This window comes from Ascaphus truei, unplaced genomic scaffold, assembly GCF_040206685.1.
Source record: "Ascaphus truei isolate aAscTru1 unplaced genomic scaffold, aAscTru1.hap1 HAP1_SCAFFOLD_1101, whole genome shotgun sequence".
Classification (NCBI taxonomy): domain Eukaryota; kingdom Metazoa; phylum Chordata; class Amphibia; order Anura; family Ascaphidae; genus Ascaphus; species Ascaphus truei.
The window spans coordinates 19,466-36,185 of record NW_027453967.1 but is presented as its reverse complement, the minus strand read 5'-3'; the positions used below and the strand labels follow the sequence as shown (position 1 = coordinate 36,185).

The following is a 16,720-nucleotide window of genomic DNA, read 5'->3' as shown; positions in this document are numbered from 1 at the left end:
AGGGGGTCCTTATCTAGGGGCCTTCCCTACAATACTTAAACTGTGTGGCTCAGGGCCTATCTGGGCCCTAAGGGGCAGTATCTAGGCCTAGCCCAGGAAGCCACTTGCTCTCTGGACACTACCTACTCCTGTCCTGGCTCCCACGTGACTCACTCATGGGCTCTAGTCCCGTGGAGAATATCCTCCTCCTCCCTCCGTTTCCTGTCCTTCGCGCTCGTGCATTGTCCCTGTGGCGCCACCTACAAGATTGATGCCGCATTTTCCATGTCCTGCACATGCGCAATGTTCTCCGCGGTGCCACCTGCAAGATGGCCGCCACATTCGAGTCCTGTGCATGCGACTAGTCTCGCACATGCGCAATGCCTTCTTAAATGGCCGCCGCCTGCTGCAGAGCACCAACGAGAATCAGAGTGGTTCCCCAACCCAGATGCAGGGTAAGGGGACCCTGTTACATCCTCCCTCTGGTGGAGAATCCAACATCCTCGCTTGAGGACCAAAACATAATGTTTAAATAACAAAAATTCATCTTATACATACAACTTTTATATAATGAAAATAACAGCACAACAATATGCAATTAAATGGTATTCAATATTTTAGTCAGAATCACCTTTAGGGAGGCTAACATATCCCGAGACGACTGCTGAGGTTCATAGTGGGGTGCCTCTAATGAATCGTAAGCCACCCTCATGGGAGGATGACTCAGTCTTTCACTCCGACGAACTACTCCTACGTAACCAGGTCTTCATGGTCAGAGAAACTACCATCGGCTTGAGGCCCTTGCCCTCTCATAGACTGAATGTCATTAACACCCTTTGGGGTAAAGATATGACTCTTTGGGTCCAGAGACGATTCGTTGAGGACACTGGAGCACGCGCCTGACTGAAAGGGCCATTAACTGATTCTTCTTCTGGTGCGGACCACCAGTCTCTATGGGTTTTCGAAGAAGTACTTTCCATTGGATCTTTGTTTACTTCTACTGAACCTATTCGGAATCCTGCTGGAATTTTCCTGTTCAGTGGAGGGCATTATGGGCGACAGTTTCATTTCCTCCCATTTTAGGGATTGGTAAAAATAATTCCGATGCTAGACTTTTATCCGCCCCTCCGAATCCTTGATGCGATAGACAGGGAGGTCAGGCATCTGCGACGCCACCTCGAAGGGAGCCTCTCGCCATCGGTCGGCTAGTTTGTGCTTCCCAGGTTCCAAAAGAGAACCCTGTCTCCAGGCTGAAGCTCCCGATGTCGTACCTTACAATCGTACCTCCGCTTGTTGTTTTGGTTGAGTTTGGTGGTGGTTTATTCTATCAAGCTGTACGCTCTCTGGAGGTTGTCCTTCAGTTGCTGTACATACTTATGCGTCATGTTTGGTACCCCATCAATGGACACCCTTAGGTGGATATCTACTGGTAGTCAGGCCTCCCAACCGAACATGAGGAAGTAGGGCGAATAACAGGTGGACTCGTGCCTGGTGCAATTATAAGCACGCACCATATGCTCCACGTGCTTGCTCCATCCAGCCTTCTCGGAGTCCTTCAGAGTGCCCAGCATATCCAGTCGGGTTTGGTTCAACTGCTCTGGAAGAGCATCTCCTTCAGGATGATAGGGAGTTGTGCGAGACTTATAGAAATTGAGAAGCTTTAGAAGCGCATTGATCAGCTTGCTCTTGATGTGCCACCCTTGGTCAGAGTGAATCCGATTCAGTAGGCCGTAATGTACGAAGTACTTCTCCTACAGTTTTTTGGCTACCATAAGAGATTTTTGGTCCTTGGTGGGGAACACTTGGGCGTACCGGGTGTAATGATCCTTTACTATGAGAACATCCCCTAGAGTCTGGCTTGATGCAGAGAAAGTCCATACAGACTAGGTCCATGGGACCAGAGCTCTTCAGGTGGCCCATTGGGGTTGCACATGTAGGCAGTGTTTTCCACTGTATGCATTGCAGACACCTCTGGCAATGGTACTCCACTGATTCCCACATCCTGGGCCAGAAGAACCAGTCTCTTATGAGTCCAAATGGCTTGTCCACCCCCAGGTGTCTGTGTTCATCGTGTCAGGACTGTAGGACCTGGTACTGCAATCTTCTGGGCAGGACTACTGTAGTTGTCTCCTATCGGGGTGGTTATGATAGGGGATGACTCGATAGAGGTCTATTTGGAACTTGTCCCATTCCCTCATGAGAATAGCAACCATTGCGGCTGGAACACGCTTTACCAAGGAGGGATTATTTTCTTAGATGGCCCGATGGATGGCTTAAGCCACCAGGTCTCACATCTGTTGTACCACTAGCTCTTTCCAGCTTAGTTATCTGAGCTTGGGTTATGGACATGCCATCTGTATGGCAGTATGCTGGAGGAAGTGCCTTAGAATGCCATTCTAATGAGTCCGCCACTATGAGTTCGGAGAAAGCTACTTTGTCCTGTGGAGCACATCACATGGCGGTAGCTGCACAAAAGCCTTTGTGGAGCACATCACATGGTATCTAACTTGGCAGAGGTCAGGATGTATGTCAACAGGTTGTTGTCGGTCCGCACCTCGATGGGGAGCCTGTGTAGATAAGCCCACTTGAGCGCCAGGAATTCCAGTTTATGGACAGGGTTATTCTGTTCACTTGGTGTCAGACTGCGACTCACATAGGCTACAGGCCAGAGACCTGCAGGGTATTTCTGATGTATGTGCCATCCCCCATCTGCGACGTGACGCCAACACTTGTAGGGACTATTTGAACCGGGACTTTACTCATTAGATTCATACATCCCTGAGGAAGTTTGGTCTTATCCGAACGAAACTCATAGGGCTATTTCAAGAGCCATCCATGGACTACAAGTTTATCTGTAGTGTGCTGATCTGGACCCTTGGATCGTGTGACCTAAGTACCCGCTGTCTACACCACAACTGGCGCTATCGGTGAAAGTTTGGACGTCGAGGTTGATGACGTCACCCGCCACCTGAATGCGGAAGCAAGCAGCGTGAGGAAGTGTTGGTCTATACACAGAGACACCATACGTTCCAGTTACACAACTATACAGCACTGCAGGACCCAGAGTGGTCAAATCGCCTATTTTCTTCTATAGTATGTGAGTGGCCTGAGCTTCTTTGCTCTATTTTATGTTCATTAAATTGTTTTGCACTATATTTTTCTCTGTTTCTCTTCACATCATCCTGGGAGTTCCTGCATCCAGATTTCGTGTGTGATCACCTTATACAACCCAGTGGAAGTTTTGCGCTTTGAGTGCTTCTGTTTCGTTCTCTGAACGCTTTGAGTGCTTCTGTTTCGTTCTCTGATGGGTTGTTCAATCCTTACACCAGCAGCATCTCCATTGGTGATATTAATTTGTATTTTTGCATTTATTTTATTTATAGGGTTTGCGCTATTTCTTGTTCCACAGACTATGCTCAGCAATTAGCCCAGGGCTGACTGAAGCTATATACTAGAAGGAGCCAATGGGAGACCTTACCCAGGAGTGAGGTCAGAGGTAAGTGGAGCGCTGGTAGGAGGATGCTGGATGCAGGGCAGGTGTGCAGGCATCAATGTAATTGCTGGAGTCCTGTGTGAGGATGCATGCGCCCACGATGCGCGACCTCGACGGGGACACGCAGCGGTGCCTGCGCTAGCCAGCTGACTTGCTGGTACTCGTGGAGGTCGTCGCGGTGGTGCATGCGTGTGCGTGCCCCCGCCGGTCCAGGAGCAGTGGCGGTACGCGCCCTGTGCGTGCCTCCAACGGGAGGAGCGGGTGCGCGTGAGTCCCTACTGCAGAGGAGAGCCATGGGTGGTAAGGGCTGCGAGCGGACGGACCTTACAGTATGTAGCTTTTAAACGCCCATTCATTGACCTCCCGCCGGGATGGTAATGATATGATCAGCGACATAATTTGGATTGTACTAACTTTGGGCACCCCTGGTCTGAAATCTCAGCAGTGCCTCCAAATGTAGCCCCCTTTCGCTAGGCCAACGGGAAACCACGGGCGAATTTGCGTTCTGCTGATACCTGTACACTCACAGGAGGCCTTACCCTTCACTCTTGGTAGCCTGGGGTGAGCTCTCTTTCTCTTAGTGCACACCTCCCCCTATGAAGGATCACAGCGTTGGTGGGATGACTCCTCATAGGAACCAATACAAACAGTAATAACAATACCACACAATATATATATATATATATATATAATATATATATATATATATATATATATATATATAATCAAAAAAATAAAAAAATAAATAGATGATACCGTTCTGTGGCTAACGAAATGCTTTTATTTGTGCGAGCTTTCGAGATACACGGATCTCTTCTTCCGGCGATGTTACAGTTTGTAACATCGCCGGAAGAAGAGATCAGTGTATCTCGAAAGCTCGCACAAATAAAAGCATTTTGTTAGCCACAGAACGGTATCATCTATTTATTTTTTTATTTTTTTGATTATTGAAGCTCGGCTAACACGGTACTGATACCTCTATATATATATATATATATATATATATATATATATATATATATAAATATATATATATATATATATATATATATATATATATATATATATATATATATAATACTGAGTTAAGTTATGGTGAGTAAAAAAAGTGACAAAAACCCTCCACAGCAAAGCAAATATGCAAATGTAAATACAACTGTATGCTCATCTGCATGTCTTAGGCAGGTCTGCAACCCCGCCTTTCCCCATTATCACCCAGCATACAGCACTTCCACTGCAGCAAGGGATTCTGGGAAATGACATGCAAATGAGCACACAGTGCCACTTTTTGCTTCAAAAACCAAGTGCTGTGTGCTGGGTGATAATGGGGAAAGGCGGGGTTGCATACCTGCCTAAGACATGCAGATGAGCATACAGTTGTATTTACATTTGCATATTTGCTTTGCTGTGGAGGGTTTTTGTCACTTTTTTTACTCACCATAACTTAACTCAGTATTATGGTTGGCCTATCCTTTAGCTTCTTTGCATACCCAGTTAATCAACCCCACACTGATGAGACCCATTAAGGTCGAAACAGCTGTCTGTGAGTGGTTTTCTGGGTATGCACCTTAACCCTGGCTGTGCTCAAAGCTATATATATAAACAAACAAAAAACAGGCGCACTCATAGCGTAGTAAAGTTTACAAAAATTTATGTGGAGTTGAATGTATAAAAATGCACACTCACAAACATAATGGGAATACAAGCATTTATGAGTAATACTCAATCGCCATCCAGAATGCAGGAAACAAGCTGCTTGTTTGTTTGTTCGTCCGATATGGAGGGAAATCAACAGCTTCCACGGTGCACTCCGTGTACCGGAAGAGGTAAGGAGTGTCTTCCCACTCCAAGCCCCTCGTCACTGCAATGGGTCTCCGATCACAATCCCGCGAGAACTCGACGTCACTGGGCTCACCGGATAGATTGTAACAGCTCCCGCAAGGATGACAAAGTAATGGCTGCGCTTGGTATTGATTTACCAAATGTAGAAAGTCCCGTAAGTGAGATGGCAAATAAGTAATAAAACTGGACAATGTCACGTCCACGAGGTGACCAGGAGGATCCAGGTAACAAAGAGACAGCACACCGCAGTTTAGATGAATAAACAAAGTGTATTAACAACACAGGGCAGCCAACGTTTCGGTCCTCAGAGTGGGACCTTCCTCAGGCGAACTTCCACCTTTGCACAGCTGCAGGCTGAATGGCATTATAATCAATGTGCTATTTAAATCCTTGGTAGCATGCATTATTTTAAGCCCCCTGATGAAGCGAGGGTGAAACACGTGTTGGGGTGTTTGTTTTTCCCTGACTCCCCTGCGGATGGACCCCCAATTGGAAGATCTTTATCCTTTGGACATTTTACTATCACAGTGTGGCATGGATGGTCTCATGGATTATGGTAACTGATGTGAACTGTTAACCTTTGTTGATCCCATAATAACAGTCTCTTTTTGGTACTGTGCCTGGTTTGCCTTGATTATACCAACTGCATTTACGGTGTATGTATATAATATATGTATTTGACATCAGCATGTATTAGGCAATTTGGTGCATGTGTTATCTATGCTTGCTGTGTGGTTTTATATTTACTAGGGGTGAGGCCGGCCTTGTAGGTTCAAGGGGTTATTGTTAACCCCTTGTTCTACATATATTTTGTGCTTATAGGCTTTTTTTCCCTTGCCTTGGGTATTAGGGATCCATCAGTATCTTAACTGCCCTATACCTACACCAAAATAACCTATACTGCTTTCTTCCAGATCTGACTCTCGAGCTTCACACAGGAGACATCGGAATCCCCCCTAACCCAGAAGACATGTAGGGAACACCTCCCCTCCAAAATATAGCATTGCGGGAATGAAGGGACTGCGGATCAGGTAAGATCCCAGGTGGGATTGCTGCTTTAGATATTGTGAAGCGGGGGCATCCAGACACTGGTCAAGGGGTTCAGGAAACTAGTCATTTACATCTGACTTTTTTTTCTAGATCCGACATTTATACACACACACGTAACAAGGACTAATTGTTGTAAAATGTAATACAATAAATAAACTTGTCAAAAACTAATGTTGTTCTTACTAGGAATTTATTCAATTTATATATTTTATTCACGCGGGCGGGACTAGGTGGCGAGTAGATTTTTTGGTTCGGCGAGTAGATTTTTGGGTGATTTGTCAAGCACTGTATATATATCTTCTATTTACTGACACACATATAACAATAATATAAGGGTAATTTGTAATACACCCACAACCCTGAGTGAGTCCCCCAAAGTGTTGAGGGTGCCCTGCGCACCTGTACGCCGGTGTCCACATGAGCAAGCCCACCCAAACTGTGAGGCAACGCTACCCCCCTGTGATGTGAACCGTTGGTGCACTTGTGATACCTGCTTGGGTACTCCAGTACACCAGGGGTAGCTTGCAGACTAGCTGAGACAGGTCCACACAGTGAGGCCTGTGACAGCAATCCCCTCTCACCTAAGATTCGGGCCTCCATGCGGTGCAAGCTCCAGCTGGAGTGTCTCACACAATGGTGGCGATTCACTAAGCAGTGAGCTTTTGCGCGCGAGTGTGCATTTTGTGATCGTACTTAAAAAAGGAAGCCATATGCGGGATTCACTAACAAGTGAAGGGCATTTTGTTAAGTCCAACCTGTTTTTCTTTTCCCCCTACTATCGTGTTGTGAATTCTACAGCATGATAGCTGATAGATAAAATAGCACAATGTAAAACCTGCATGGAGATGCTGCGTCTCCATGCACGGCTCTTACAGGCGATCATACAGTATAAATATACATTTTAATACTAGTTTACATATGGAGGGGGTTTCCTGAGCTGAACCGCATTGGTTGCAGCCTTGGGTCCCCCTACTTCATGCGATACAGGCCCCGTTAGAAATCTAGAACGTGAAGTCTTTTATATAAGCTATATATATATATATAGCTTATAGGTGCTACGCTTCAGTGGCTACATATCTCCTGCAAAATAAATTATTTATAGTATATGTGTAACCCCTTTATTTTTAGCTCTCAAACTTATAACTATAGCTGAGGCTGGGACCAGAGTCCCTGTTCACCGTAGGCCACGTGTGGCCCAGTAAATTATGAGGTCGCAGGAAGAATACAGACACTGTATGGGCAATACAACCAGTTTACTTATATATCTTACTGACTCTGGTACTTTGTGATCCTCAGATGAGGATCATTACACTGTAATCTGCTTACTACATAATCGTTGCATGGATGTGAATCAGCTTCAGTACTGTAGTAGCCACCCAATCCTGGGTATGTTGGCTTGTGATGGTGCCGGCACATGTGGGAGCTCATTGTGCACTGAACCTGTTCCAGACCTGTTCCTTGAAAATGGTGCTTCGGTATCACTGTGCTTTTATAGCCGTTGAGGGTCCCCTCCTGCAGGACTTGGTCTTTCACTCCACAACTGTAACTGTAGCCATCTGGAACTGTAACTCTCTCTCCAGCTGCCATGTGCACATTCTGCAGACCTCGCCTGGACCTGATAGCACTCAGGTCTGCACAGATCTCATTCAACATGGCCACCCCCCCTTCCTCATGGCTCCTCTCCCTTATAGTCCTTACACTTCTGTTATTATTGACTGCAATCATGTCCATCACAGTCACATGTTCAGAGCACATTGGAGAGAAACCTGCCAGGGAGCAGTGTGAAAGTGTATGAGCTCATCCCACAGGGGGTTATATACAGTATGTATCAAGTAGAGTACCTGAACAACGTGTTAAAGACGGCTAGTACCTGAAAATCCACAACGAGTATTCTCTTGCCATTTAAAAGCTCTGATATTTCACGGCTCATAATGTGACGTTACCTAAAACAGCGCCGAATGTTATTTTCCCTCTGTTTAGCACAAAGCAATTACAAGGAAAAACTATGGGTGGAATTTACCATAGGCCTAACGTCACGTTATTGTAATGTAACTATGCGTTCGCTTTCAATAATGGGATGTTTGTGGATCCGGCCCACAGATATTATAAATCAGAAATTACTGCTCTTAACAAATTTCATTGCCTGGTTTGGGGCTTATTGGACTTCTTCAATACAGTGTGATAGTGTTGTTTTATTGAATAAGTCCCTATAAGTTGTGACTGGTTACGCTGCATATGCTTCACCATTCGATCTTTCTAGAGCCACTGATCAGTAATCATTTTCACAACAGCTTTAAAACAAAATTTTGGATTGAAGCTGACCAGAAATATTTTGCAGTTTTCTTTAGATTGATTATGTTTTAGACAAGCCCAAACCTTAACATGTGCAATGCATTATATATGTCTTATTTACTTTATATCCCAGATATCGTTTTATTTCATAACTGTATTCTTTTATTGTGCACCTAGTGTTCTGTGACGTGTGGAAAAGGCATGCAATCTAGAGTGATTCAATGCATGCACAAGATTACTGGAAGGCATGGACATGAATGCTTTTCGTCTGAAAAACCAGCAGCATACAGACCATGTCATCTACAAGCATGTAATGAGAAAATAAATGTTAATAAAATAACTTCACCACGACTTGGTAAGGAAAAAAAATACTTTTACTAAATACTGTTAATGCATTGAATGTCTTTTACTGTATGCCCAGCAAATATCCTTACTATGAATGTTTAGACAGCAAGGCACATTTATGAAGTGATTTATAACTTTTGACTGCAATTAGTAAGATGAAAGCATCTTTTCAGTGGGCATTCAGGCCATGTAAATATTTCCCTACATACTGTAGGTAGAGCACGTACGTTTTCAACATAAACCCTCGTCTGCTATTCTATAGTACTGTATACTAAAAGGCATCTGCTGTTACCATTTATTTCCATACATACACACTGTTTAACTTCCAATACATAATGCCAGTGCCCACACCCATAATGTTGCCAGCTATATTTCTTTAAGAGGACAAGAAAGAACTATCAGTATGCAGATAACAGTAGCACTTGATAATTATTTTTATAAACCATTGAGCACATTTGATATACATATTAGATTGACTTTTGTCACAGATGGAATAAACCTGTTAAAACAGCTCTTTTAAACCTTTATTTAAAACACGGGTTTTGTCTTTAAGACAGTATTTACATTACATATGTAATACTATAGGTGATTAATGTTTAATGAAACCTCACTCCTATGTAGTAGTAAGATTTTATTTCTAGCATTCCTGGAAGTTAGAATAGCTCAGCTTCATTAAACACTTCTCTTTACCAGGAATCGCGTACATGAAGCAGCCAATAATAGTTTCACTGATCATGTTCCGGAAGATGTACACTAGCTCAGTGGTAATGTCACTGCCTTTGTAATGGGTAACCCTGGTTTGAATCCCTGTGTTTGCTCTCCTTGTGACCTTGGGCAATTCACTTTCCCTTCCTGTGCTTCAGGCACTAAAATTGTGCTACAGGTCAGGGACTTACTATGCCTGCAAAATTAGATGTACAGTGCTACTACAGCACATACACTCTTACTGACATTAAAATATAGTTATACAGCAGGATACTATTGTACAATAAGTGTAGCAACAATAATATGTCATCTTCATATCCCTATTGTCGTCAAATGACCTTGTTTACCTCCTTAATAAGAAACCAGATGAATGAAATTTAGATTCACCTACTTTGTACAGAAGTTATATTGTCCTGTTGCTAAATGACTTTAGTCAGCCTCATAACTTATTTTTGATTAGTAGGTTATAACATTATTCAAAATGCAATGTTCGTTAAACACCTTAAAAATAACATTACCTATCACTGAAAGACCGAAAAATTATTATACTGCATAATAAATCTAGAACAGACATGAGGTTTATTGGGTTGCCTCTGTAAAATGTGCAAGCCCGCTGACTGTTGTTTTAAAGGTCAACTTCTTATTACTGTATATGAAGTTAATAAAATGAACATTCATTTTATTAGACCAAAGTGACTGCTTAACCATGAAAGTTGAAATATGTGCACTACACCATCAAAATGTATTGAGCTAATGAACATACACAAAGAGAGATCCATTATAATTATTACATTTTTCTTTTTCCGATTTCGCTTACACTGAGTAAAAAATATAAATGAACCTCTTCACTTATGAAAAAGTAAAGTTTATATACTGGATTATCTCTAAATGTAATTGATAATACAATTGTCCTTACTTTTATGCATTTGAAAATATACAAAATGTTACTTTAATACAGCATTCTTAATATACACTAAATCAGAATTACAGTATGTAAATATATCAGGACATGGAAAGAAATTAGAAACACAAAATAGTGCAATATTGTCAACCTAACAAATGATTTCAGTGTTGAAAGTTCTATAAAATTTGCACTCATGTGTATAACGTGAAATGAAAGCGTTGTGGTTATTAGAAGTTACCAACTTTTGTCTCCAGATAGGTACTCCAGATCCATAGAGAGGGGAGGGAAATCCATATACAAAAAAGGAAAGCAAAAATAGTATACTACTGTTTTTAATATTAAAAACACAAAGTATTCCACTTACATAAGTGCCTTTGTTTGTGAGCATTCAGACCAGGGGATTAGCCCCTGAGGAAGACTTTGTAGTGGAAACGCGCGGTGGGTGAATCACTGATTACTAAGAAGCCCTTGTTGATGACATCCAGAGTGGAAGACAACTTCATTCAGCCCAGTGCATGCTGTGACGGCCAGATGCTGTTGCTGTGAACATCTTTGTCTGACCATATGACCCAGGGTGGTCAGAATGCTCACAAACAAAGGCATTTATGTAAGTGGAATACTTTGTGTTTTTAATATTAAAAACAGTACTATACTATTTTTGCTTTCCCTTTTTTGTATATGGATTTCCCCCCCTCTCTATGGATCTGGAGTACCTATCTGGCGACAAAAGTTGGTAACTTCTAATAACCACAACGCTTTCATTTCACGTTATACACGTGAGTGCAAATTTTGTAGAACTTTCAACACTGAAATCATTTGTTGGGGTTTACAATATTGCACTATTTTGTGTTTCTAATTTCTTCCCATGTCCTGATGTGATTTGCGCACCTGTTTCTCCTTCGTTTGCTGATTGAATTTGGTTTGAATTCTACGTTGGGAGCTGCACTCATTAAGGATAGTATACCATCTGTGTTATTTGATTTATTAGTAATTTTATTTGCGCTTATTTTTCATTTCACCAGTATGTAAATATACCTGTTAATTTGTCTTTTTGTACAGCTGCTCTAACCTTCAAATGTCTACAGGACCAGTGGCCAGTATATTGCAAAGTTATACGTGAGAAAAACCTCTGCCAGGACATGAGATGGTACCAGCGCTGCTGTGAAACATGCAGGGACTTTTATGCTCAAAAAATGCAACATAGGAGTTGACCATTGTTTGGGTGGTTGGCGCTAAGCTCTATACTCCGTATATTTAAAAAACACACAAACTCTAGCATATTTACAACAACTAGAATATTTTCACATTTCATATAATTTAACCAATATAATTTATTTTTTAGTTTTCGGCATCACAGTTGCTATGTACACAGTGTTTTCTCTTGTTTATCCTACTTTGTTTTTTTTAGTCAGGAGCATCTTTCTACCTTCATTGCCAACAATGAATGATGTAATTTACATGAAAATCCAGTCCACATCTACAGTTGCGAGAAAGAGTTTGTGAACCGCAATGATAATTACGGAAATTCTACAGTTTTTACATGATAACCTTCTTGAATCAAAACCAGTCTTTTCTTAAATATCCCATAGGGTTTAGATTAACCAAGTTCTATGCCTTTTGAAAGAAAAATTATGTATGAATGAGACAAACAATTAGTATTTAATAGTCAGGGTATGTGCAAAAGTAAGCGAAACCCTGGTTTGATCTAAATGAAAGGGGATAATTAGTATCAGGCGTTTAAATAATTAGGTAGATCTTCATGTGTTAGTTTGGGATGCCCCACCCTCTATAAAGATTATACATTTTTTGAGGTGGTCTCCACAATACAGGTGTATGGAAATACGTCATGCCACGATCAATAGAACTCTCTGATGCTCATCAGTCTAGAAAGTGTTACATACCCATTTCTAAGGATTTGGGGCTCCACCAATCCACTGTCAGGCAGATATTTTACAAATACAGAAAGTTCAAGACCAATCACTCTACCCAGGAGCAGTCGTACTATCAACATCTCTCCAAGAACAAATCGTCAAATCATCCAGAAAGTCACAAAGAACCTCAGAGTAACATCCATGGACCTGCAAGCCATCTTATCTTGGCTAATATGAGTCTTCATGACTCAACTTTAAGAAAAAGACTGAACAAGAATAGAGTTTATAGAAGAATAGCCAGGAGGAAACCACTGCTCCCTAAAAAGAACATTGATGCCATCTGAAGCTATAACCTAAAATGTTGTGGCAGGACCTGAAGCAAGCTGTCCATGCAAGGAAGCCCTCAAAATGTCACTGAGTTGAAGCAGTTATGTAAGGAAGAATTGGCCCAAATTACTCAAAACCAATATGAGACTGATCAGCAGTTACAGGAAGCCCTTAGTTGAAGTCATTACTGCTCAAGGGGGTGCCACAGGTACTGAATCTAAAAGTTCCTATTCTTTTTCACACATGGATATTGAATGTTGAATCAGTATCATGTTTTTTTTGGCATTTATTTAATCAGGTTATCTTTATCTATTATTAGGACTTAGATTAAGATCTAATAACATTTTAGGTTTGAAATGTGTGAAAATCCTAAGTGGTTCACAAACTTTTTCTCGTCACTGTGTATATTTAGGCTTAATCGCTACTGGCCAGTATGATAAATCGGCTGGATTGAATAATTGTTTAAGAAAGAGATAGAAGGTGGGGATGCTGCACAGAACTCCTCGGAATGTATAATATTACAATGTCATTTTTCAGAAAGAGGGTTTCTGACTTTTTAGGGTATAATCAACAAATAATAACAAAGCTGGTATAGCTAATTATTACCATCACAAAATGGGCTTTCTCATCAACCTATTTCTAAATCTATATGTAAAGATACTCAATTGAGATGTATAATAGAGGCATTATATAAAGCAGATGGTGTAGCTCATAAAAGATTAACTATTCAGTCCTTCATATCTGTTAACTTCCAAGAATAATATCTGTGTCAATTCAATATACTGGTATACTTTTCTCAAGCAGGGTAGAAGCATTTAAAGCAGCGGCGGTCAACTCCAATCTTCAAGGGTCACCATCAGGTGAGGTTTTCAGGATATCCCTGCTTTAGCACATGTGGCTCAATCAGTGGCTCAGTCATTCACTGAGCCACTGATTGCATTACCTGTGCTGAAGCAGGGATATCCTGAAAATCTGACCAGTTGGTGGCTCTTGAGGACTGGAGTTGGCCACCCCTGGTTTAAAGTAATACATGAGAAATTGGGGGAAATTATGCAGAAAAGTAGGAATCTACACATATAATGATTTGAGTCAAATAGTTCTTGCTAACTCTTGATACGCCATAAAACTACTCCCACTGATGAAAATAATGATACCAAAGAGCGAGTACATACTGCACTGTTATGTCTTATTTTAAAACAGTAAAGTATAAAATATGCACTGTACTGTACTGTAGGGAGAACAGTACACGAAACGGCAGTGCACAACCGAAGAAAACTCAACCAGGCCAAGTAACAGCAGTTAAAACTTCTATTTATTGGTACAAAATAATTAAAAAAACACTCTAACGTGTTTCACACAGGAGGTGCTTTATCAAAGAGACTATGAGAGTACTGTACTGTAGCTTTTGAGGCATGGGATAGCAGAATGTCCTGGTCACATGCTAAGGTGCTAAGCCAGAAAGTAATTGTTGATTTCTTGTGGTTTTTTTTTTATCTTCTAAGCTAAAATAAAGGTAATTAAAATAATGGATACATTTACAAAGTTTGTACCATAGAACTGATCTTAAGTCTTTCTCCAACTATTAGTTGCTATCTTAGCCTTTTTTTCTCTGTACCATCTTGAAAGCTCACTTCAGAAAAGCTTTTACTTTTCTGCTTCAATCCATACTTACCGTATACATCAGCAACAGCCTTACTCAGTTTTCATTCCCTTGGTTCTGTGAACAGTAGTTCAGTCCTATTTATAACTAGGCATCACAGCAACCTAAGTTAATAGTTACCCTTGTGGTTAAAGGGCAGGATTTTCTATAGATCTTTGTGCATCCCAACCAAGAGGTAGATCCTCAGAGCGCCAGTAATTTTGACCAAATAACGTAATGTTCTCCAAATAATGAACAGACATTTGTTTCTGTGCTTATTAACGGGGAAAGATAATGAGCAGCAAAAACAACATCTGTTCTTCAAAGTAGCAGCACTATTAACTGAGATGATCATGTCTCAGAGATACGTTCTCTAATACACTGCACATGCGCATTAGTCAAACTGTAAGGTGTGTTATTTAAGCAGCGCTGCTAACTGAGATTTTTCTGTACGATACCAAAAGCTAATGCAAATCTTGTTCTAATATTGAGAATTGTATCATTTTTACAATGATTTTTTTCATTTACTTATACTGTATGGTATACCATGTAATAACGACTGTATAAAGTATGGGTGTACAATAATGTATATCCATACCTCAACAATATAAATTAATATATAATTTTTTTATTAATGTGCAATTAAAATAAATGAAGGAAGCGCATCCTTCATTTATTTTAATTGTACATTAAACTAAATAAAGTAGCGGTACTTTTCAAACCTCAATCCTAGCCCCAGGAAATGAAAGCCTGGACATATTTTTGGTGAAGTATACTGTAATAATTCTCTGAAGCTAAAGATGAGAACCACTGAACCAAGGGAGGGGGGAAAATGATACTGTTGATCAAAGGATGCAGAGTGGCTAGATTCTGACTCCTGATAATACCTGACTCAAGAGCAGAAGCAGACAGAGAGGGGACATTTTCTGTTTCAAGTGCGCCAAGTAGAGAGGTCAGTTAAATGATTTTTTAAATCATGTTTTTTTTCCTTCCCCAACTGCTATCTACTCAGGACAGTAAGATGGGTCTCACATCAACTTGAATACAAGATCAAATAAACACTGTAAATGTTTACACTGAATCACTGTTGCACTGTTAAATAGTAAACACAATTATTTAAGATCATGGCTGGGCAGTTATTTCACTGTATTTGACCCCGTTTATTTGAAAAGAAGTAAAATAAACATGCCATTAGCTTTAAATGTTAACATTGAAACAGAATTTTCATAAATCTGCAGCAGTTTTTTTCTTCTGTTCATTTCTTCTTGCCGTTATTTCTTTTTGTCTTTTTTTGTGAATTTTTAAGTAAACTTCTCTGTAAACTAATTACCATTTTGTGAAACTTTTGGGGATGTGTAAAGATTTTCTTTATGAGTTCAGATGTTGTACTAGATACATTTTTACATTTTCAATTAGAAAAACAAATTTCATTTTTGTGAATTGTATGATTTGAGATATATATTAAATACCTAAGAAACAACTTGTGCCCAATGTATTTTTCCCCCTTTCATAGCATTAATTATGTTTACTGCACTAACACCGTATATTACCATTAATTATAGACTAAAGCAGTAAAATTCCGGGCATTATTGAAAACCCTGCTCTCTGATTGGTTAAAATTCCGGGCATTATCCAATCAGTAATGCCCGGAATTTTAGCAGCTTGCAAAGTGCAGTTTTCAATGTGTTTATTTCCAGCCAATCAGCTTTCAGAACAGCTGAGACAGGGCAGGGGATTGGTTACACTGAAGTAACAGCTCTGAGACAGGGCAGGGGATTGGTCAGTAAATATCAGCCACGGGTTGACTCCTCCCCCCTCCCAAGTTGACTGAGATTTTCTGAGCAGATTCAGTTGAATTGGGGGGGGGGGGGGGGGTCTGCAAAGAAGTAGGTGGCTGTCTGCAGTTTCTTTGTGGCTGCAGTTTGTGTGTGATTGTGTCAGTAGCAGTGTGTGTGTGTGCTGTTCTGTTGTATATCTGTGTAGAGGTGCTGTGTGTGTGTATAGAGTTCCAGTGTGTGTGTGTGTGTGTGTGTGTGTGTGTGTGTGTGTGTGTGTGTGTGTGTGTGTGTGTGTGTGTGTGTGTGTGTGTGTGTGTGTGTGTGTGTATGTGTGTGTGTGTGTAGAGGTGCTGTGTATAGAGGTGCAATGATGTGTGTGTGTGTGTATATGTTGTGTGTGTAGAGGTGCTGTGTTGTGCTGTGTTGTGTGTAGAGGTGGGGGGGAAATGCAAAGTTTAGTAAGTGGCTGCATTTTTTATTGTGGCTGCACTGTGA

The 16,720-nt window shown here is 41.0% G+C and overlaps 1 protein-coding gene across 1 annotated transcript in view; it reads left to right on the top strand.

Annotated features, from left to right (window-relative positions):
• Positions 1-16,020, top strand: part of LOC142475200 (A disintegrin and metalloproteinase with thrombospondin motifs 19-like) — a gene marked incomplete at its 5' end in the record, with an annotated part of 70,113 nt that extends 54,093 nt beyond the window's left edge. Inside the window, 2 exons of the mRNA XM_075581175.1 lie at positions 8,834-9,011; positions 11,670-16,020. Of these exons, the coding sequence (XP_075437290.1) occupies positions 8,834-9,011; positions 11,670-11,821 (330 nt within the window). The remainder of the gene's footprint in view (positions 1-8,833; positions 9,012-11,669) is intronic.
• Positions 16,021-16,720: the final 700 nt, after the last annotated feature.